This window comes from Anarhichas minor, unplaced genomic scaffold (assembly GCF_050575085.1).
Source record: "Anarhichas minor isolate MPS153535 unplaced genomic scaffold, ASM5057508v1 ptg000024l, whole genome shotgun sequence".
NCBI classification, from domain to species: domain Eukaryota; kingdom Metazoa; phylum Chordata; class Actinopteri; order Perciformes; family Anarhichadidae; genus Anarhichas; species Anarhichas minor.
This window is the reverse complement of record NW_027466470.1, coordinates 1,331,756-1,355,469: the sequence shown is the minus strand read 5'-3', so window position 1 is coordinate 1,355,469 and position 23,714 is coordinate 1,331,756. Positions and strand designations below refer to the sequence as shown.

The 23,714-nt window shown below is 43.6% G+C and overlaps 1 protein-coding gene across 1 annotated transcript in view; it reads right to left on the bottom strand.

Annotated features, from left to right (window-relative positions):
- The window catches only part of myo10 (myosin X), a 106,448-nt gene extending 84,072 nt beyond the window's left edge, over positions 1-22,376 (bottom strand). The window contains exon 1 of the mRNA XM_076098006.1: positions 21,980-22,376. Coding sequence (XP_075954121.1) covers positions 21,980-22,000 — 21 coding nt within the window. The 5' untranslated portion in view covers positions 22,001-22,376. The remainder of the gene's footprint in view (positions 1-21,979) is intronic.
- Positions 22,377-23,714: the final 1,338 nt, after the last annotated feature.

Sequence of the window (23,714 nt, the reverse complement as noted above, 5' to 3'; positions counted from 1 at the left end):
CGATGTTACTGTCCGCTCAGCCTAGAACATATTCAGTAGTTTAACGGTTTAGTCTGTTCTCATTATGTTGATTGAGAACATATGGAACCCAGTTTCCCTTAAAGTGTAACTTGCTTAAATGTTCTTCCATCGATCGGCTCTTTTCTGCTTTTATCTCTATCGTATCTTTTGGAGCCAAATTCCTCTTTAATCCACTTTAAGGCTGAAGACCACATTCCTAAACTGAGTTAAGAAACTACTTTTGAGCCTGACATACACTTGTTTTTGCCTTAAACAGTTTTGCTCGGGTGGGGGGGGTGGGAGCTGCTCTGAGTAAAATATAGTACATCTTCTCTGCAAGTCTCAACATGCAAAAAGCTAAATGACATTGGCAGCTGGATCTATAGCATGAACACACATCATCCATCACAGTAACTGCTGCCTTCACTGTAGCTCCCCTTATTGAATCTCCAGACCTTAATACCCTTTAATTAAATGTTACATACCACTTAACCACCCAGCTCAGTGAGCAGTGCCACATATTATTCTACCCTGAAGCCTGGAATTCATGATATATGACATGTCATTTCACCAAACTTAAATCTGAACTGAGACTCTGTGATGCTTTTTGTAAAACAAATCCCATTTTGCTGCTGTTTGTGCAAATTCGGCATCTATTGCGTACCAGAGGGAGATTAGATCATATATGTCTATATATATTAATCTGGTATTATAGAGTCAGATTTATAATAAATACATAATAAAAGTGATTTATGATCTTATCCTCATAATGCATTTCATAAAGAAGACTTTGCACGTTAGATTATTCACTACAAACCATTCACCTCACTACCATGCTAACTTGCATAGACTTAAAGTATTAATCTCGAAGGCTTTCATTTGAATAAACGTCCGTCTGGTTGCGTTTTGTCTTATTGAATGTCTGTTATTAGGAAGAATCACCAGCGTAGCATATTAATGACTATTCAGCTCACTTGCACGTAAAGCTGCCTGCTGTTGTCTCTCCGGTCTCTGCTGGCGTTGACGGTTACTACCGCCGAACAAACGAAGAAAAGAGCGACGACTAACAGACCAAAGAAACGTCACACTGGCTCTCTGGGAAGTGAAATACAAAACCACGTGTGTAATTACCGCCGATCGCCTCAGGGGCCGCCAAAGAGAAGTAAACAGATCTTAGACTGAAATAATGCTTCAACTTTATGTTTTCTGCGTCGTTGTGTGGCACTGAAGTTGTGATCGAGGGACATTCTTAAAAGTTGCGTCAGGCTGCATTCAAGCACAACACTTCCAACGACACACCAGCGCAGGTTGGCATTGATCAAACTAAACCGGTGAACAAATACAGAAAACAAAGAATAAACAAACAGATGCTTTAAAAATAAAAAATGTGAAAGACTGCCGAGCCTCTTAGAACACAAACCCAGAACGTCTCTGCATGTTTTGGAGACTGTGATGAAGAAAATACCAAAACATATTGCACAGTTTACCGGATAGTCAGCAGTAATGTAAACCATATTTAGCTGAACGCTACTGGTGTTGACTTTTAAATATGAACAAAACATTCATCTGAGTTCCCACGAAGACGAAGACAAATGGTCCCAGACAACCAAATGAATACAGTATGTGAGCCTGAAGAAAACGCTCCTCAACATGAGCATTGAAAATCACAAAGGGGGCAGAATCACCCCTCAAATCGAGGGGAAAGAGAACGATTCAGCACACCAGAAGCCATCAGCCCTCCTGTCTGCGGCTCCTTCATGTGGCAGCAGAACAACGGAGCCCAATCACAGCCTGACGACTCCCCCTCCGCTGGTAAGTGGGGCACAGAAAAAGACGAATTCCTACTTCTCTGATGGGGAAATGAATGCAAAACAGGGCTGTTAGCTTGTACGGGGTTAAATGAAACCATATGCGAGGCAGGAGTTCTGCAGCCGCATCCGGCCGACAGAAGGCTCCCTCTGAATATTCAGACGTGGGTCTCTTTCTATTCATAATGCAGAAAGAGGATTTATTAAAACATGCTGCAGGTCTGGATCGATGCCGATGCTCTAACTGTGTTAGGATTGAAGACGGGATATTGAAACTGTAAACGCCTTTATCAGCATTTACAAGGCTTTGTGAGGATTAAGACTCATTGCATTGTGGGAGAAAGGAAGCCAGTGGTCGGTTGGTTGCAGAGGCCGTTTCTGAAGCGACTGATGATGATGATGATGATGATGATGATGATGGAGGAGGAAGGAGGAATGTGTTTATCTCACTCACACCAACATACAAAGACACACAAACATACAGTCCGTCTGCACACACACACACACACACACACACTGTATTGTGGATGATCGGTGACTAATTGCTATCACGTGACATGTAGAGCTACAGCCATAAAACACACATGGACTAGTTCCCAACAGCCAATCAGACGCTTTGAGAAGTCGCTGACTGGAGTTTTATTTAATGTCGTTGATACATTTATTTTATGGGCTGCAATAATGTGACTACTGGCTTCACTCTCAGTGTGACAGCATGTCAAAGAAGCTGCTTATTATTAGAACTATTGCACACACATTCCATATTATATGGAATGTGTGTGCAATAATTCACATATATATATCACACAAAGTGTGATTAATGACCCCCAGTAACCTGAGCTTCATGGCACATTGGTGTCACATAACATTGTGGTTATTCTTGTTCATATTCAGCTTATTTTCAGATGTTTAACATCATTAAGATCAGAATTTTCCATCCTTGTCACTATTAGGTCTCTACACACTGGGGACGTAACAAATAAATCACGTGAAACTAAAATACTCACCTGCAAATATTACACGTCTGGGGCTTTTATTGTGAAAGGTAAGAACGGAAGGAGTGGATCTGGTCTGAGCTGCCTTTGTGAAAGAAGAACTAAAGTTTGCCGTCTTGGTTGGGACTGCTGAGCCTCCGTGTTGTTGTTTCATGAATGTATTTGCACCTCAACACGATTGGTTGACGCCTTTATTTGCGCTGTGAAAGCACAGAAGAACCACAATATTTGCATTCTGTGTGAAAGTATTCATTTGACAGATCTAAAAAAACAACTGAAAATCTGCCCTGTTCCAAAAATGACTAAATGTTTAGGAGTCGGTGTGTCGGGTCGTATTTATTAACAGTTTCAGATTAAAAGTAGTGACTTGGTGTGAAAAGGCCTCGAGTGTTACGCTTTTGATTTGTAGTTTTCTTCTTCGTCCTCTCAGCAGAATCCTTGTTGCTGCTCAGATTCTTTGAGTCTAACTTTATCACCAGTTGCTATAAATGGTCTGTTCCTGGACTTGAAGTGTGACTGAACTGCTCATCCTCAGCCAGAGTGGATTGAATCACCACATGTGAGCACGGTGGGGTTGTCTGTTAACGGTCCAAAGAAGACTCGCATCTGGTTGAGGAGCGAGGGGGGCGACTGCTCACACACGTGTGTTTGGACTACTTTTACCGCAGCATGAGAGCTGACCCACTACGGCAGGAAACCTGCAATTAAAATAATAAGTCACACTGAAACCGAATGTCTCTTTTCAAAAACACAGAAAATATTTAGCTAATAGCTCGAGTTTCTGCGCTCGCCACCCGATTCCCTCCAAACGGTCGAACCGAAACCACACGCGTCAGCGGAAATGAGGGCCAGATGTGAGGAGAGCAGTGAGGACAGATCCACCGTATGGAATCCATATGAAAGCTTCATCTGTTACAACCTGCAGCTTTCACACACATACTGGAGCTCACAGTCAGGTTCTTACTCTATTCGTCCCCCAAACTGGATGCAGACGGTTTTGCAGAAAAACCTGCAGGAGACAAAGTGAAGATCTGGACAGACATCGAGATCTGACCGCAACGAAGGACGTCTGCCAAGAAGCTCCGGTAGCTTCGGTTTATCTCGACGTGGAAATTACAGAAATGACTGCGTTCATTCATGAAGCATCGCTCACGAGCTAAATGCCTCAAATGTTTCTCTAGAAAGTCAGAAACTAATGTGAAAAGAAAAAGGGCACGAAAAGCCTAAAAAATGGGAAATGAACAAAAAAGGAAATCTGTTTTGTGAAACTTCCTGCAGAGCTTTGAGCCTTTCCACCGACCGCAGGATCAACTTCTAACGAGCTTCCCTCCGTATGTTTCATTCTACCGATGATGACTTCAGCATCAGCTCAGAGGCTCCGCGGTCGGAGTATATTTAGAGCTCACACTCCACTTAGAAATGGTCAACATTTAGAACAGCGAGTGTGCGGTTTAAATGTCTTGTTCTTGTGTGGACGGTTGTCTCTCAGCCGGGACCTAATTGTTTTTAACACATACGGTATCACCGTGGTGCCATGGGGCGACTCAATGTACCCTTTGATTTATTTGTTTTCTCACTTCACTGCCAACTGCTACAGATATGAATCACTCTGGAGAACGCTGAGGTTAAAGCGGGACGAACACGGCCACGTTTGAGATGATTTCACTACATTTGGAGCAGTTTTAGTTGAACTGGATTCAGGAATTTCTTACTACTTCTTTTTTCCCGTTTGACCGAAGCAGAAAATAATCAATTGGTGCATTTGAGTCTTTAACTTCGACGACTAAGAAGACTAAGATAGTCGTGCTAGTGGCTCTGTGAGGCTGTAGTTAGGCACACTTTGAACTAATGCTAACGCTAACATGCTCACAATGCCAACGTGCCAACCTTTACCAGGTACAATGTTCCCCATGTTCACCATATTAGTTTAGCTAGTTAGCATGCTAACAGTTGCTAATTAACTGATAATGTCGTTCGTTTTAAAAGTGTCTGATCACAAACCAAAGTATCGGACAACTTAGAATGAGATGTGATGATGGCACTAGATGAGAAGTGACACAATCACTGAAGTTGTGCAGTTCATCCTGAGTCCTGAGGGGACCATGAATGTCTGCACCACATTTCATATTTCGTGAGATATTCCATTCAAAACCAGAAAGGTGGATCTCATAGTGCCGCTAGAGGAAAAGTCTGAGAACCACGAGCGTCTTGACAGTATCTGCCCATCCATCCACTAGATGTGGACATATTTCACAGGATTTGTTGCTAGCATGGAAAACATGAAGTCAGACACTGTACATCTTTCTGTTTTGGACTTCTGGACTCTTTCTTTGGATCTTTTCTATCAAAGACACAATAATCCACATCGACCATCTCTGAGCTTTTGCAGCTCTACAGCATCACACTAACAGTCAATACATTACATGACAGTCATTTATCCAAAGCGACTTACAATTCAGATTCTATCACACCGTAGGCTCAGCTACGGGAGCAAATTTGGGGTTAAGTGTCTCGCTCAAGGACACATCGCCTGCGACTAGCGGAGCCGGAGTTGGGGATCGAACCGCCGCTGATTGAAGGACGGCCCTGCTCTCCACTTAGCCACCTTCACCTATAGCCAGGCTTCCATCCAAATGTATCGCAAATCTTAACATCATTTTGAGAAAATCAGCAAAAGAAAACTGCAAATGAATTCTTTCGACGATGCACCAACTGTTCCAACCCAGCCTAGTGTAAAAACGTGTTTTGCAATATTTTAAGATTATTTTCAAATTTCAAAGCTTCCTGTGTTTTCGGTTGCTTGAACGTTGCTGCTGTTGTGCTTATCAACAACATGCATGTAAACTAAAGCAAGCAGCAAACTGGAAGACAGGAGCAAAATGTGAACTAAGACTACGAAGTATTACCTTTCATTTGAGCCAAAATACTGTGTACGTTTCTACTGCTTTTGTGCCAAAACAGTGCAGGATTTGATGACATCTATTAGTAACTGCATCAGCCTGTCGTCCTGTTCTATGTGGACAGCCACATGAAGTACAAAGTCATTAGACAGCTAGTGGAAGTAAAGTAGAGAGGAAGTGAAGAAATATTAGAACACCAGCTTATTAATTAAACACCAACTCACAACCCACTCAACACCTGCTAGGTTTGAATTATTAACGAAGCAATTGTCAGGAGGGGTCAAAGGTGACGTCTCTCAGCACACTCCGGTGTCAGAGAGTGGGCGGGAGCAGAGAGGATGACTGGCGGCTCCACAGGAAGCAGCTGCTTCAGCACAACGAGCCGTGATGAAGAGGAGTCCACCAGGTGACTCAGTTAAAGAGCCAAATGAACCAGAATACAAAGAGACGTATTTCATATGAAACTCCTCTCAGCCTTGAACAAGTGGAAGGACGACACTTTCCCACGCTGCCTTCTCAAAACTTCACAGGCGTCAAGTTCTGGGGAGACGAAGCTCTCGTGTCCTCCTCAGCTGCTTTGTGGATAATTAAAAGGCATGTAGCTGTGGATCTGGAGAGCAGCTGTAGGGCGGGACCATGTGAGTTTGCAGCTGACTCGGGAGAGACTTCTGATTTAGTTGGACAACAATCAAACCGCCAGGGGAAAAAAAAACAGACTAAAGGCTCAGCACACTCAGCTGGAAGTCAGACAGAAAGCTGTGCTGCAGAAGAGAGAGGCTGTACGGCAGCAAACACGAACCTCCAGTTCACAGTTTAGGTTTTAACAAGTCGGGACAGTTGAATCAAACAGCTCGATCAGGTGCAATCAGCTGGTGTGGGAGGAAAAGGAAACACTGCAGCGCTGCAGGTCAGACACCAGGCTGAGGTTTGAATTGTTAAACCTGCAAATTCAAAATAATGCCTCAGTTCGTTAGATTGAGTTTAAACTATTTGCAAATCGGTAGAAATGTCTTGTGTCATCTGCAGATTAGTCAGCTTTCTGTATTCCACCAGAGTCTCGATGACTTTAGTCTTCATTAGCAGCTGACGAGAAGCACATCAACCGTTTGTGTCACAGCCGATCCCTCAAGTGTAAAGTGGGGACGGCGACGGTGTTTAAGCTCAACTGCTCTAATACCGGCGCTCTGTCAGCCCAGCGGTGTCATTATCACTGCTGGAACCTTTACTTTCTCATCCAGCAGCTAGTTTTCTCCCACTGACACAAAGTCACACCACGTGTCGACACGCAGCTCACGCCCACCTTTAAAAATATCCTTTTATTAATGCAGTAATATACTGAACACCCACCTCTTTCTTTCCTAATAAATATAATTGCTCAATCAGATGAAGTCGCTCGTGGCCTTCTATGTGTCTGAACGTGTCTGATTCAAGTCTTTCTGGATGAATCTGGAGGATTCGCTGGTGAAATCCTGCTGACTCAGCAGGGTGTGTGAGGTTTCACTGAGCCTCCACCGGCGGACCCCGACGTGAGGTCGAGGTCGAGGGTTGATGTAAACACTGTTGACTAATATCAATCACGATAAATACATCTGTCCGTGTCATCAGTTTAAAACACGCTGCAACTTGTACGACGTCATGATAAACGGTTCCCTTCAGTCACATTCCTACCAGCTGTCACTGAGGACTTCTATTTCACATTATTAATATTATCAGCAGCAACCTCATCTTCTGAAGAAAGGGCAACTTCACAAGACCCGGCTCCTAAATGTCAAGAGATGAATAACACATTCAAAAGTTACAGATATTATATTCATTTATTCAGGTTTTATAATATGACGTTTGTCTTACAATGTTTTAAATATAATAAAGTCATGCATTTATATGTTTGAAAAAGCTATTATTAATGACATATATAAGAATAGAAAAATATGAATTATCATTAAATGACAGATGAAATAATTGAATATTAAAAGGGAAAGACTTGAGGTGTTCTATTCCACCTGTTTTAATATTTAGAGTTTACATTTTGAGATGAATAAGAGCAGTACGACACCTTAAATTAAGTGTGTAAAGAGTCTAAAGCGTGATTGATGCTCGCCGCAATTGTGAGTTCAGAGTGATGTCACACCATCAGACACGCCCCTTCGTGGGGGTCTGTGTGGCTTCCGTAGTCATTTTAACCCAAACAACTTTCTGTTCTAAACCTACCTCAGTAGTTTTGTTGCCTAAACCCTAAATGAGTCGTTTCCTGTGAAGACGGAAGTTTATTTTGAAAAGACCGAATGTAACGAGCAGAAATCGACACGAAAAATGAGGAGTGACTTTTCGTTAACGATAAAGGAAACCGTTGTATGGATAAGTTTCACCGGAATAAAACAAAGAAAAAAGATCACTGAAGAAAGTGACACTCCTCAGACTCCACATCATCATCATCATCATCATCATCATCATGATGTTTTCTGCTTCAGAGCCTCCATGAAAGCGTCCTTCGTCCACACTGTGGACTCATCGGTGAGCAAACATTCAACAAACACAAACACTCATTCATCGGCGCTATGAATTCCTGATGACAGCGAACATTTGTTTCGCTGTCATCGCGTCTCGTTAACGATTCAGCAGCTCTCATTATGTTCTTCTGGGAACCGATGACTCAGCAGTTTCATTAGCTATTCAAGTGCTTCAAACAAACTGTGGAGTACTTTGAAATCCATGTTTAGTGTCGGACATGGAATTGTTTGAGCGGGAAATCTTTACATCTGAACGAACCTAAATATGTGGAAAGTTCTCCTCTTAGTAAGACGTTGCCACCACTTCTGATGTTCCCTTGAGCAGACTTGAGTTATAACGGCGGCTTCGAGGGCGTGAATAGATATGTGAGTACGGAGCAAAACCTCTCCGTGTCATTACAGGCTGGAAAGAGTCAAACAAACAATGTGCAATGAATCAAGTCACAAGGACCAAACACATGGAGATGTAACGACTCCCCCTGAATAGTTGATAGAGGCGGCGAGTTATGAGCAGACGCTGATGGAGAAAACAGGTGTTTGTGTTTGTAGCTGTGACCTGGCTGTGATTCTACCAACAGAGAATGAAAACACTGATGTTTCCATCGACATTAAAGTCGTGTTCCACTTCAGACGCATTTTAAAAAGGAAGCAAATACGTCGTGACTGGTCAACAAGACCGTCCCGTTACGAAAGTCAAATTGCAATATATGACAATAAGGATAAGTTTGGTAATGTTGAGAAACCAGCAATAGTACGCTAGATGTAAAAAAAAAAGATCCAACATAAAAATGTGATGTTTGATTTTCTCTGTGTTGTCCAGTTGTACAAAAAGATGATTTCGGTCTCCAGAGGAGCTCTGAAGAGGGTTAGTAGTTACCTCAACTACCTCAAACACTGTAGTAGTGCAATGAAAGCATTCACCAAAACGTGCATATCAGAGAGCAAAAACAGGTTCCAGAGCAGCGCAGACACTTTGCACATTGTGACCTTTTACACGTTCACTTTGTGTTAAACTAAAGAGCTCTTTGTCTTCTTTGAATTGGCTCGTCACGTCATGGTTCGTGCCAGCACCTGGCCGGTCTCTGGCCCGACAACAGACGACCGAGAGAAACGGGTCCGTATTCAAGTCGGCCACATGAAACAACAGAAGGGGTAAAAACAACAGCAACATGAGCTCTGAGACATTTTTAACCCCCCAACTAGAACATCAACACGCTTATCCTGTGCATGCGAGAGAGATGAACCGTGTTCAAAAGAGATTTGAGGAAGTTCTTTCAACACAAACAGCTTTGAAGGGAAGAAATTCTAACTCGCTCTTCCTGTCTGAACTGTCGACCGCCTTCCCGCTTTTTTGGAATAGTTTCATCCAGGCGGCGGCCATTTTTGTTTCACTCTCATCTCCGTTAGCGCAGGACACCGATGTGTCCGAGGTTACAGGAGGTCATAAGGTCACCAGTGATCCAGGTAAAGACGAGGGCGGATAGAACCAGCTGTGATGTGGTTATTTAAAGGCCAACAGAGCGCAGCTGTTGAATCCAGTCGACTAATCCTGAATGACTAAAAGTAAAACATAAATACTTCCTTTTGTTTTCTGAATGAGGAGGCGCTTTTCAAGCTGTTTTTGGTTTACGGAACAAAGCGACTGAAGCCCACAGGCCCAGGCTGTAATCTCACTTATGCTTGCTGGGCAGCTTCCTTGTTTTCTCGTCACTGCAACCTCCACAGAAAAAGGCAGCGGGGTTTTGTCTGCTATTTGTTGTCAAGCATTTTCAGGGGGGGGGGGGGCGGGCTCCGTGACCTAAAAAGGTACCGGTCAGTTTCAGTTTTGAAGGTGAGAGCGGGGTTTACTTTTTCTATTTGAGCTTTTTGAGGTGACATCAGTACACCTGTGGATGTGTTGATATCTGAACATCACCAGTCGTTATGCATCGTCTAGTCCTGCTCACAAACACACAGACTATACGTTCCAGATCTCCAGACCACAGGAGATCCAGCTCCCGATTAAAAGAAGCCACGTTATGTTCCTGTTCCAGAGGACGATCAATGCTGGGCTGTGTGACTGTGGAGTCTTTATTTTTTTAATAAAGGGTGGACAACTCAAACAATTGTTGTAACCTTTAAAACGTGATCAAAAAGTCTCAGAGAAGCAGAACTCACAGTAAACTCGCAGTGAGACCAGTTTGTGATGAAGCAAACGTCCAGGCTGTGACTCATTAGTCACCACAACCGACCGTGAAGAGCGAGTCGTCTCCACCGCCGTCTGAAGCAAACAAGCCAAATCACATGAAGAGAGGAATTTCTCAATCCAGAGAAAGAAAGTGAAGTTTTGCAGAAACTCAGAATCAATGAAGAACTAAGGTTTCCATAAACTAAAGACCACTTAGGACCATAAAGGGAGGAAATGACCAAACGCTCCTCGCTAGCCCACCTGACCTATTTTCTCAAGCTGTGTGTGTGTGTGTGTGTGTGTGTGTGTGTGTGTGTGTGTGTGTGTGTGTTACGGGTTGGCAGCTGAGGCCAGAGCTGCCATGTGTTGCCCAGCTGTGGTCGGCTGGCGTTGGTTTTGCAGAGCGGAGGGAACGGGCAGAATATAAATACCGTCTTCCCCTTTCTGCCTTTTCTTCTGGGACAAACAACAGACGCCTTGTTGTACAAAAAAAAAAGGGGCAGTTTCCCCTGAGAAACAGAGTGGGAGGCACAAGTTAAAGCAGCAGTTCACTCTGACCTGCAAGCGTTTAAAGGTGAGGGAAGTGGTGACGCATGCAAGGAGGGTTGGGTCTTAAAGTATTTCACTTAAACTTAAATAGATTAAATCACATTTTAATACACTTTATAGTCAACATGTTTCAGCAATAGCTATTCAATTACAAGAAAGAAAGAAAGGATGCAGCACAATTTTATCTCATTGACATCAGCCGTGTCTCAGCCTCTCTGCTGCTTCTGTGAATACAAACAAAACGCTTCCTGTCACAGTTAAATCTCTTCAACGTTCACTATGAAGCAGCAACTTCCCGGAGCCATAGACACCGATGTCGGTGACTGTTAAAGCATAAAAACTTCTTCATTTTAATAGTAACGTACAAGAATGTCAGCTGAGAATTTGAATTCTGTGAAACAGGTATTTCTTTTTGCAGTTTAGGCAAACATCAAAAGTTCAACACGTCACAAAGGTCAGAAACTCCTTCAATCATTTCTGTTCATTTCAATCAAATCCACTCGTACTGTGTCAGAGAAACGTTCACGTACTAGCTGTTCTCCGCCATGTTGGAAACACTAATCCACAGAAACGTCTGACCCCATGTCATGACGTCATGTGACACCAACGTTGGTCCCGAGTAAATGTTCGGATAAACATATTTGAAACGCTCTTTCCTTCACTTTTTGTTGAGCTGTTTTGAGAGAATCCAGCACAGCCCTTCCTACAGTCAATCAAAATGAGATTCTCCTCTCATCCCGACATTTCCACGTTCTGCCATTCATTTGTGAAGGACCTCCATTTCAAGACAGATCGGAGTTTAGGAAACAAGCCTTGATCTTCAGGTATGAAATCCCTTTGAAGCGGTTCGACCCACTAAACTGCAGAGATAACCTTGTTTATTCTGGCTCGGGCTGTTGGCTCAGCTCAGTGTGAGAAAGGCCTGATCCCGTGACACGCTTCAACCCACAGAGCTCTTAACTTCCTCTAATGACTTCATGGCTTTTTATTTGGAAAAGCCCCAAGTCGCTGAGTGCACTCACGAAGACAATTTAATAATGATGGCGGCTTGGCCGTTGAAGAACTCTGTTACGTTGCGAGGCGAGGGTTGAATCAGATAATCACCCTGCAGTGCATGTGTTGAACTGGAAGGGTCGGTTTATTCAAAGGAGACCCCAAAGTGTTTAAAACTCTATATGTGCAATTAGTGGTACACGTTTGAAAAGGGAAGAGGTCAGAAGTAATGGCTGCCTTAAAGGCATTGTGACACGAATGAAACTGAAGACACTATCAAGACATTGTCTTTATGAAAATAGAAGTAATTAGCTCAGGAACAGTTCCTTAAAGCAAGAAAACAAGCTGCGGTTCTAGCTTGAGAAGGTGAATCTTGGCAAATCTATTTGGAGGATGGTCTTGTGCTAAATGGTAGATTCATTTGTGGTTGAGGAATCACTTGGAACTGAGTCGAGCTAGAGGCATCCAGAGTTTAAGCCAGCAACCATAAAACAAACCGCTTATTTATCCGTCAACGGTCCTCAGACCAGAGATGGATGACAACAGGCCAGATGATGACTTTCTTTTCATTTCGCTTGGATCAAGAAAGTTTGTCTTTAGTCTTCAGTATCGCAGTAAACAAACACCGACTTGACGATTGATAAGGAGACGTCCAGGTGGACTAGATTTGACATCTAGGTTACTTATAAGTTGATATTATAAGTTTTAGATGTTGAATTGTTGATCCATAGCACCGCCAAGACTTCTCATCTGTGTTGACAAATTGACTGAGGTTCAAAGTTCATTCTTGACCTTGAAAACAGTTGAATGAAAAGTTACATACTACTTGTGTCAACAATGACTACATTCCAGTGGGTACGTAGGATCATTTACAAGAGTTCAAAGAGTTATATGTAGCCTACATATCAACGAAAACTGTCACTTATCAACTGATGCTCCAACTCGCAGGCCAAAGCAGCGTCCTACTTTGGTTATTCAGACGTTCAATGTTCGGGAGAGACTCTTCCTTCTTTTTAAACTTGATCTCTTTTCTGTGATCAGACTGAATTGTCAGAATGAAGCGTTCACAGACTACATAGACCGGTCGTGTTGTAGAGGACGAGCATGACGAGCAGATGAACGTCTCTTCCTTTCTCGCTCAGCGGTGAATGGACATGAGGCAGCAGTGAGCTCTTTACAGTCTATTGGTTGCTTCAGCTGCTCTCTGATAAAGCAAAGGATCAACACTTCTTACTCACCATAGCAAAACATTTGGTTTGGAAATAATGTGATGTGGCATTTACCCACATTAGTCACTAGTGAGTCCAAAATAGAAACACTCCAGTAAAGCAGCAGAACTTTCCCCGATCGAAGTCCTGACTTTGTTGCTTCCTTTCTCTCCTACAACTCAACACATAAACATGTCATCCCAAAAGTCATCTTGGATCATTTAACTGCAATAACTCTTAATGGAGAATAAATCTGTTGGGTCTGCAGAATGGAGACGCTCCGATTGCCTCTCTGGCTCCGTGCTGCTCCGGAGAGTCGATCAGCTCGTTAATTCAGATAACGACCCAACGTCTTCTCCTAATAGCCAGAGTTAATACCGTCTGATGTACCACTGAGTACTCTGAGGAGTCCTGAGAGGAGGAGACCTGCACTCTCACGAGGTAACAGGATCGCATGAGAAGCAGCTAATTACTGGAAATGGATGTTTGGTTTTTCCGGGGTTGTGCCCAGCCGCCACTGGTGTTGTTTTAATGTTGTGTTTGTGTGGACGGGGGTTTCCAGGAAGCTGCTGTCAACACAGAGTCTAGGATCAGATAACACCTCCTCCTACCGCTCTCACAGATCTGACCAGAGACACAACTGGACGTATCAGAGACATTAACCGATGTCCTTTATATACTTAATGTCCTTTCAATGTTAGAACGACGTTAAACAGTGAAAATCTCTTTTTTTTCAAGATAAAGTTGGCTTCTTTAGTCCTAAACTGTCGGCAACAGAGCATTTAGGGTTAAAGGCCTTGCTCAGAAGCACTTCAGCAGAGGTAGTGGGATTATAACGTCTTTTTTCTACAACTTCCCTTTCTAACTCAAATGTTTGAGATCGGAGACCAAAACTCAGAGTCAGTCAGGATTTAGTTCACATCACAACATCCTCCTCCAGTCTCAGCGGTTCACCGACATGTTAGACCAAACACTTTGAATACAGTCCATGTACAACCATTCAGCATTCATTTCATGCATTATTTGTTTTGTTTACTACTTACAGAACACTTGGTTGTATATCGGCATTTTATTCAAATATCACTGTTGGTCATTGGTGCCATTTCTACAGATGTATTCATATATATATATATATATATAGATAGTGATGCTAAAGTTCCTGTACGTGCACATGTTCTTGGCCAATAAATCCGATTCTGATTCCCTGTAAAGGTAGTTGGTTCCGGCCCTTCTAAGGAATGGAAGAAGGAAACAGCTTCCTTCCTGCAGGTGTTTCCATAAATCATTACAGCGGTTTGTGGGCCAGGTGTGTGTGTGTGTGTGTGTGTGTGTGTGTGTGTGTGTGTGTGTGTATATACCACACTCAGGTTTGTGTGAATCATAAATTACAATAAATTTATTGAAATTGCAGATAATTTTTTACTTTAATTAGTTGTGTTTTTAAATCATTTTGCAACCGTTTTGTGGGGATCCAAATATATAATATTATTAAGGTAAATCAAATATGAATAAAAGGATCAAACTTACTGCTTTTAAACCAGAAAGAAGCACTGACCTGAATCTTGACCCCAAAAGACAGTGGATGGCTTTAATATGAAGGTAAACAGACACACACAGATTGAGCGGCAGCACGTTTTACAGCAGGTCTGACACAATCCGGATCCAAACACTCGGCTGTCTGCAGCCTCGTCAGTGAAGATAAAGCAAACCGGGTCAAATCCAGACACTTCATTCCTGTTTTAATTGACCATTCCAGCCGCGGGGGAACCGAGACCCAGCAGGACTCTGAGGGATCAGTGTCACGGTGCATCTCAGACTCAAACACATCTCACTGGAATCTGAAATACGGCCCCTGCAGCCACCGACCCAAGAAACAAGCTCTCATGTAGCGACGCAAAGCTCCCCGTGCTACTGCACAGCTGCACAGTGAGGTCGATATGTGGACACGTCACATACAGGAGGAACGGCCCACCATCACACTATCTACATGGACTCTCTGCTGTAGTACACAGTGGGGGGGGGGCGAACCCTGTGACCCAAGTGATAACAACTGAACTACTCAGATCATTCTGAAGACCATGAGCTCTGGTTGAAAGCTCAAGAAAAAGAGAAAGTTCTCCTCCAGACATGCTTTGAAGATGTTTTAAAAATACTTTTTGACATATTTCTGACTTCCTCCTTCTCCCTCATTGACCAATGCAGAATGTATGGACATGCAAATATTGTTCATGTCAAAGGTTTTACTGCTGAACACAAGTGTCCTACTTCACTGAAAAGTCAGTTCTCAGTCTGGTCACGATAAACAAACAAGTTATCATAGACGTGCATACTTTGGACAAGAAAAATATAAGAGCACGAAAACATGGTTCACATGTAATGAGATGAATACATTTCATCTGATGTTTCCTGCATTAACAGAGAGATATCCTGCAGACCCTGTTCTCTGTGAACACATGGAAGGGTTTTTAGCTACTGTTGGTGTTCCTTCATAAAATGAGCATGTTTTGAACACTTTGTTAAGAACACAACACCAGCAACGACATTTGTCAGTGAGCTTAAAAAGGTTAAGGAGATTTTAAAAATGTCTGAAATAAAATTTAAAAAGAGACAATTTGAAGGCTGACCCTGCCGTCTTAATCCTCAAACTGATGCGTCTGCAGTCAAAACATGTGTGAGATCCGCCTTCGTCTGAACAGACGACCTCTTTATCACAATAACGCAGACGCAGATACACGAGGATTAACCCACGAAGTGAGACAAGAACCTGCAGCAGCCGTCAGAAACGTCTTATCTTAAGAAAGCTAATCCTGTGGTTTATAGATGACGGCGATGTGAACACAGAGTCAGCCATGTGAGGTCTACATGTGTTGTGTAAAGATCAGGGACGGTATCATCAGGACTCTGTCGGTACTACTTATCCATACTCTTGTTTTTTTTTATATTTTGTGAGAAAAAAAGACGACAAAAAGTTCTAAACGTTCCAGTTCAGAAGAGAGTTTCGGGGGCGTCCCTAGTAAAGATCTCTCAGGGAGACATCTGAGAGGTCTGCGTGTGCACAACACTAGAGCTGTTTATTGGTGAAAGTCTGGCGATGCATATCATGATACCGGGGTTACAGTTCTATATATTGCCTCTTTTTAAATCTAATTTTAGGGAAAATGTGATAGTATAAAGAACACAACTCCATACGCATGAAATCAGAGTAAAAACAGTTTACTTATTCATTTAATCAGAAGAGTAGAACCTTCATATGGGAAACAGTAGATCAGCTGCTGAAAGAGAGTCGTGAGTTGCTCGAGGGCACTTCAGCAGAGTGGATGCTTTAGGTCTACAAGAGTCCTCCACCTGAAGCCCAACCTCCCACTTCTGGTCTCAGCACCAGGCTGCTGGTAAACGTTCACCACCGCAGCCAGAAGGAGGTCTTCCTGTCTGGAGCTGAGACTTTGTTTGACTTCCCACAGTCACAGTCCCCCCCCGCCCATTATACAGCTGGATCTGAGCGGGGGAACCAGTTTGAGACGCAGCGCAGGCGGCTCTGGCTCACGTCCAGAGTGTCTGTCTCCTGGAGAAGGTGTTATTCCAGCAGCGGCGTAAAGAAACACTCAACAGGCCGCTGTGTGGCCGTTTGGTTTTTTTCTTCACTAAACACTAAAATGACGTGAGAAATAAGATACCAGCTCCCTCTGTGTAACTCTGGAGAAGAAGGTTTCGTGACCAAATTAAAGTTTTAAGCCAAGAAAGCAAGACTGTAACAGGGATACAAATATAGACTGTCTGTCCACTATCTGAGGTCCGGGTAAAAAAACACAAAGAAAGGCAATATTCTCACAACCTTTGTCAACGGTTTATGTTTGTTCATATTTATATAAATGTTTCAACGTGACACGACCCCCGAGCACAAAGTCAGGTCCGTAGAGAGATGTTACGTACTTATCTTAAGCCTGTGATGCAAACTGTGTTGAGTAATCGGTGAGGCGTTAAAGCGACGTTGTGCTGTTTATACGCCTCCCAATGAGACCATGAGAGCGTGTGAAGTTACAATTTACCACGGAAACAATTTAACGTGAAGGTTGAAGCAACAGAACTACTTTGGTCAGGTTAAGGAAAGAAAAGATCGTTTTGGGTTAAAAGAAATATGGTTGTAACGTGACTTCTTACGTAGACTACGCTATTTTAATAAGTCAACTTGCCTTTTGGTTTCAGACAGAACATGAAGGGTGAAGGTCCTGTGTTTCACCCATCTGTGGGTTTTGTTTTTTTTACTCACAGATTCCTCAGACTGTGATCGGCCGCTCGTCCAGTTGACCTGAAGAAGCTCCTGAACGTACAAAAGCTGCAGACAGAGCAACAACTCAGCTGTATGCACGCACTGTTGTCCGACAATGAGTGTGTGTGTGTGTGGGGGGGGGGGGCGTCTGCAGTGCACAAAACTACAAATCTGCAAGCTGTTTAAATGTCTTGTGGCTCCACAGCTGTCAGGTCTCAGCTCTAAACAAGCCCGGGGGGGGGGGGACACAGTGTGACTCCAAATCCCAGCATCAATGAAGCCATTTAATGCTCTGCTGTGGTCTGTGATTGACTTTTTATGGTTTTAATGATAAACGCAGACACCTGAGGCCGGAGAGAGAAGAGGAAGAATAAGAATCATTAAAGAATCTAGGACACAAGTCATAACTGTGACTTTACTAACACCACGGAGAACGCTGAGCTCAGACCGCCGTCACGCTTCATGTCTGCTGATCATCAGAGATAATTTTCTGTTAAAACGCACATAAATGCAACACGTTATCTCTGAAGGAAGGTATTCCCACTAAGGGCCCTGCAGGCCAAGAGGGTTTGGAACCGGCCGCTAACGCCGCTAACGCCGCTAACGCCGCATTCACATACGACGGTAGAAGACGGACATCGTTTTAGTGGACGAGAGCAGGACGGTAAACTTAGGTAAGGCCGGCAGAGAACACCGTTAACGGTAGACTGTCAGAAGTTTAAATATTTTAGAGTTTTATTTATTTATTTGATTTGATTTATTTGATTTGCTACCTGGTGCTAACTTAACAGACTGATCTCTGGTCAGCTACTTCTTTTATCCAAATGTCAGTAAATTGAATAAGTTCTGAGCAGAAAATCTAAAAGGCTGTTGGCATTTCTGGTCTTTTTTTTATTTCACCAATTCTTGGTTTTCATTATCAGATCGTCACTATTTTCAAATTCCAAATTCACAAAAACAATTTAACTTCAGCTGCTGGAACTTGAAGGGAGCTGAGCTAACAGCTGATGACACACCGTGAGCTGTGGTTATAGTATAGGGAATTAAAAACCCAAAGACCCATATTATGCATATTTAGTTCCAGTTTTTCCGAGAGCCTGACTGAACCACTCCTGAGACCAGCCCACGCTCTGATTGGTGGACAGGTGAGGCCTACACCTCGCCCAACAGTTCAAATAAAAACAAACCGTCCAACTCCACTTTGTCAACACACACACACACACACACACACACACACACACACACACACACACTCCACCTTCAAACAGAGGTGCTGCTGCCTCAAAGCACCAGCTGATTCAGTGCTGCCCTCTCATTGGAGATGACAACACTGGGTATCGGCCAATCAGAGGCGCCCACAGCCCAGGATCAATGTGCAGCCTGCAGGGTGACAGTCTGTTAGACCAGAACTGAACCTGCCTCATCCTGCCTCCTCACTTTAGTTCTCACAATATCATTCAAGACGTTTCTCCACTCTTCATTGTTGTGGGATCCAAAAGACTAAAGTTGGGTTGAGGAGAAACATTATGGTTGCCCTTAATAAAATAACTACGTACAGTTAAGTTTAAGCAACTAAACCACGAACATTTAGGTTTTGGCAACAAAACCAATTTGGTAAACTCCTCCCGTAAAACGAACAGCGGCTTTCGTGTTGAAAGTGCAGTTTGTTGGACTCGTCCACCTCCCCTCACGTCCACCAATGATCTGTTTGGATATTATAAAGTATGTCAGTAGCTCTGACTGTTGCTTAGTCACATGGATTCATTCATTCATGTCTGCACCATGAATAAGGATCCTAATTGACTTTCAATCGGCATTATTTTCTTCCTGAGCGACAAATGTGTGTCCCTGTAGACAAAACCAATAGATCTCATTTCCTGACTACTGGGCTGAACCGTCAGCAGCTTAAACCTGAACCCGTCTCACTCTACATACGGTCCTGTTGGTGTTTCTGAGTTCAGCAGCTTCTCCTCTGCACTGAAAGCAGAACATCAAGTGATTGAGATGGTCGGACAGGAGAAGCGATTCCTGTCTCTGAGACAGTGACCAGGTGATGAGAGTCTGCAGTCTGAGCAGTCGTCACTCTCTATTCATAGTTCTGACTGTAGTCCGGTAATCAGAGACGACTAACCTGCTGCTGAGGGATGCGTCTCTGTCAACACATCCGCGTCTCTAGAGATTGAGACAGAAAACTCACTTCTTCCACTTTGAAAACACTTTGAGAACGACTCACACTCAGAATGCTCCAATGAGGATCAAACCTTCCTGCCAACAAGAGGGCAGCATGACATAAGACTCATTCACCAACATCAACATGTACCCATGATGCTTTGTGGGTCTGAGTTTGCACAGATGATGAGAAGTGTCCATGTACAAAGGGAGTAAACCGGTGAGTCTTTGTGACTGTCGCTCCCTCATCTAACCCGTCTCCAGTGTGAATATGAAACGCTCCGGTTTCCTTTAGTTCACATTCCTCTCCGCTCAAACCTCCTGGAAGCTGCTTTGCCTCCTTCTCGAATGCCCTTTTCCTTAAAGACTGGGCTCTTTGTTTCAGCCGCGATTAGCCGGCAGATACAAAAACAGGCAGGCCGATATTTGAGACTGTTGTGCACGCCTGCCTGCTTCTGGAGCTCACAAATACTCCCTCTCTTGCTCTCTTTCTTTCCCCCCCTCTTTCTCTCGCCCCCTCCCTCCCCCTCTCTCTCTCTCCCTCTCTCTGGAGGAGCTCAGCAGCCAGATGTGTGGAGCAGTCACCGTGAGAGCGGCAGAGAGAAGCCTTAAACCTGGGAGTGTTTGTTTTACTCAGCCTGAACTCTCTCACCAGCACCCCTGAGCTCACTGAGTCTTCTTACCTTTGACCCCCTCATACCACCTTAAATAAGCCTCGCTGGGTATTTTTTGAAAATGCAACCAATGAGGAAGCAGGAGATCTTTGAAGCAGGAAGCAGAGCTCTTTCCCCTTCAGCTGTGTAACCGTTACACCTGGAGAGGAACCGGTTTTACAATCGGACTTTCTGTCGCTACAGGTGGCACGAGGGTGAACAAATGTAGATAAAAGATATCTACATTAGGGAATTATTATTTTATGTGCACTTTTTGCACATTTCCACTAGTTTGAGGGAAGACATACTATGGAAGCAAAATAGCACAAAACCTCTAAATATACCAGAGCATGAACAACTATACTTTGGCCCCCTGAAGGTTTGGAACCCTGAATAGAAAGAGAACTACTCAGGAACGATGACTCAGGTGTAGCTGCCGTTACCTGGCCGTCACCGCGGAGAGGTGTGGACGCTGATGTCGTAAATAGACCGCAACGAACGCTCATTAGCTCGTGAGTCAGCAGAGAGAGCATCAGGAGGAACCGGACTGACTGCACCGGGTTCATTATCGAGGTGCATCTGTCATCTGTCAGAACAGCAGAACTCCAGTTTGTAACACGCTGGTGTCGATGTGATGACAGCATGTTTACAGGCACATCAAAGCAAAGTCAACTGCTTTTTGTGGGAAATAATGATTTTTTTTCTGTTCATAAGAGAAAGTTAAACTTAAGATACAACTTTAAAAAGTTGTTGTCTCGTATATCAATGTATTGTTTGTTGAATAAAACATCAGAAAACTGTGAAAATGCTCGTCCACATTTCCTAGACGTCTTCAAATGTCTCGTTCTGTCCAACCAAACAGCCCAAGACGTTCACGACCACAAAGGACGGAGACAAGAAGACAAAGTCTGAACTCTAGACATGTTCAGTGATTCGAGTCGAACAACTAACAGATCGGTTATCTAGTGATGAGAGCATCTCTTCAGGGAGATAAAAAGCACGAAGAACTGCTTCTCTCTAAGAGACAGATAACAGAACGAATAGATCAAACAGAAAGCAGCAGCACTGAAGCAGGAATCAGTTGAAACAGAAGATCATAGGAACTAAACCTGTCTTCATCATGCTGGTCAATAAAAGAGCTCTCTGCTGGTCCCAGGTCTGCTGCTGGTCCCAGGTTCAGACTTCTATTAATAGCTTTTACAGCACTTTCTTGGAGGAAACTGGAAAAGAGGTGCGGAAATACCACAGACCCACTGGGACACAGTCCAGCCTCCCCCAGTCAGCCCAGCCCCGTCATGTTCCGATGGTCTACCTATAGTGTGTGTGTGTGTGTGTGTGTGTGTGTGTGTGTGTGTGTGTGTGCGTCACTCTGTGATGAGTTCAAGGCTCATTTAAAGGACTTTATGACACCTTTGCTCCCATAAAACCAGAATCATATTTCAATAGGAAGTCATAGTGCTGAGTTTATGTTGACCGCATTGACTTTTATCACGTTGCATATTATCTCAGTCGGGACTTTATGCTCATTTATTGCACTTCATGCTCTTTGTATCTTTATTATAACATGAATATATCCCTATAATATGTTGCTGTGACGCTTCATGGATTATAAGATGTTTAATAGGTACAAGCATCCTAAAGTTTATTATAAGGAGTCATGAGGAGTCATGAGGAGTCATGAGGAGTCCCAGTCTGAAGGACGTGAAGTGTCACAGAGTGTCCGACACGCTGCAGGACTGAAGCGGTGAAGAGAGACTTCTTACCTCCGTGAAGAAGTTATCCATCGCCCCTCCTTATTATAATCCCCGAGGGTTTACTGTCCGGTCAGTCCGACTCATGTGTTGTGAGGTGGGACTCCACACGCGACCAAATATAGGGACCCAGATCCGAGGAGCTCTCAGTCCATGGTCTTCCTCCTGATGGTGTGCGGGATGGAGGAGCTACAGTAGAGCTCCACTCTTTGTTTCTCCAGCAGACTCTCAGGAGGTCCTTTTAAAAACAGACACACTTCAGGGTCTGCTCCTCCAGGAGCCCGGACTGCCTCTGCCCCCCTTTAGTCCGCGGGTCGGTCCCGTTGTTGATCAACACTCAAACGTGCAACAGCAGAGAATTAACCGAGAGACCGGTTCAAACTTTGGAGACGCTCACTCACTCACTCACTCAGACAGACCGGTGCAGAATAATCCCGAGGCTCCACCTCCCCACCCAGCACCTCCTCCTCCTCCTCCTCCTCCTCCTCGTGCAGCCCCGCGGTCTCTCGGACTCCTCCTGCTGTCTAAACGAGATGATGTTTGCAGGTAGAAGGAGCAGAAGCCAAATAGAAACCGAGAGATTCAGTGTAGAATTAAATCAATTATAAAATGTTTAAACTTTAACATCTAACAGCTCCTTTAACTAATATATATATATTATATCACCGTAAAGTTGATTACTTCATTAAGAGTCTTTTTCTAAATATGTGCTAATTTTCATACAATTCAAGAACAGAAATATGAACATTGAATAAAGTCAGGTTCAAAATTCTTGTTTCATTTTGTATCAGTCCATGAATCAGATAATACGGTAAAAAATAAATACAATTCATTATTATGAATACAATGTATAACTGAGTGTGTGAGTGATGTGTGAACCTTCAGCACACAGAGAGGAGTGAAAGAGTGAAGTCTATGTGAGAGCTGCTGAAGAGGAGATTTATGGATCAGAGTCTGAGTCAGACTCATTCTAAAGATGTGTTTTGTAAGATGACAGACATGTTGCAGACACTGCAGGAGAACAGAGTAAAACAAGTGAACTACGAGAACTGTGATGTAGCTCAAGTGTTGTGAGCGAAAGCTCCAGAACAGAATGCACCTCCTGGTGGAGCTGCTGCCGAGGAGACTTAAAATGTGAACTCACCGTTTTGAAAACGTTTCATTTTTTAAGATTCATTTGAATGTGACACAAAGCTTGTGACTGTGTGTATACTCACACGAGGAGCTACATGTTAACCATTAACATTCCAGCTGTAGGTTCATAACACACACAGTCTAATACAAACACAGGAGTGTGTGTCTGGTTTCCCCCTTGACTTACTCAGCACACAGAAGGACCCCTGACCCCGGCTCATTTGGGCCCCGGGGCCCCGCCAGGCGTCCTTCCTCTCATGTGGGATGCTGTGCCCCCTGCTGCTGACTGGCAGGAGAGCAGCAAACCTGAGTGCTGCCTAGACAGACTGAAGCCGATGCTTCATGTGTTAAAGCTGCATTCTCTCTAGTGTCCACCAGGGGGCGACTCCTCTGGTTGTATAGAAGTCTATGAGAAAATGACTCTACTTCTCTCTTGATTTATTACCTCAGTAAACATTGTAAACATGAGTTTATGGTCTCAATCTCTAGTTTCAAGTCTTCTTCAATACAGCATGATGTTCATTTAGTACATTATGGTCCATTTAGAGTCACACACGCCAAACTCGAGGCTTCATAAAATCAGTCACGATGACTACGTCCACTTCTTATAAAC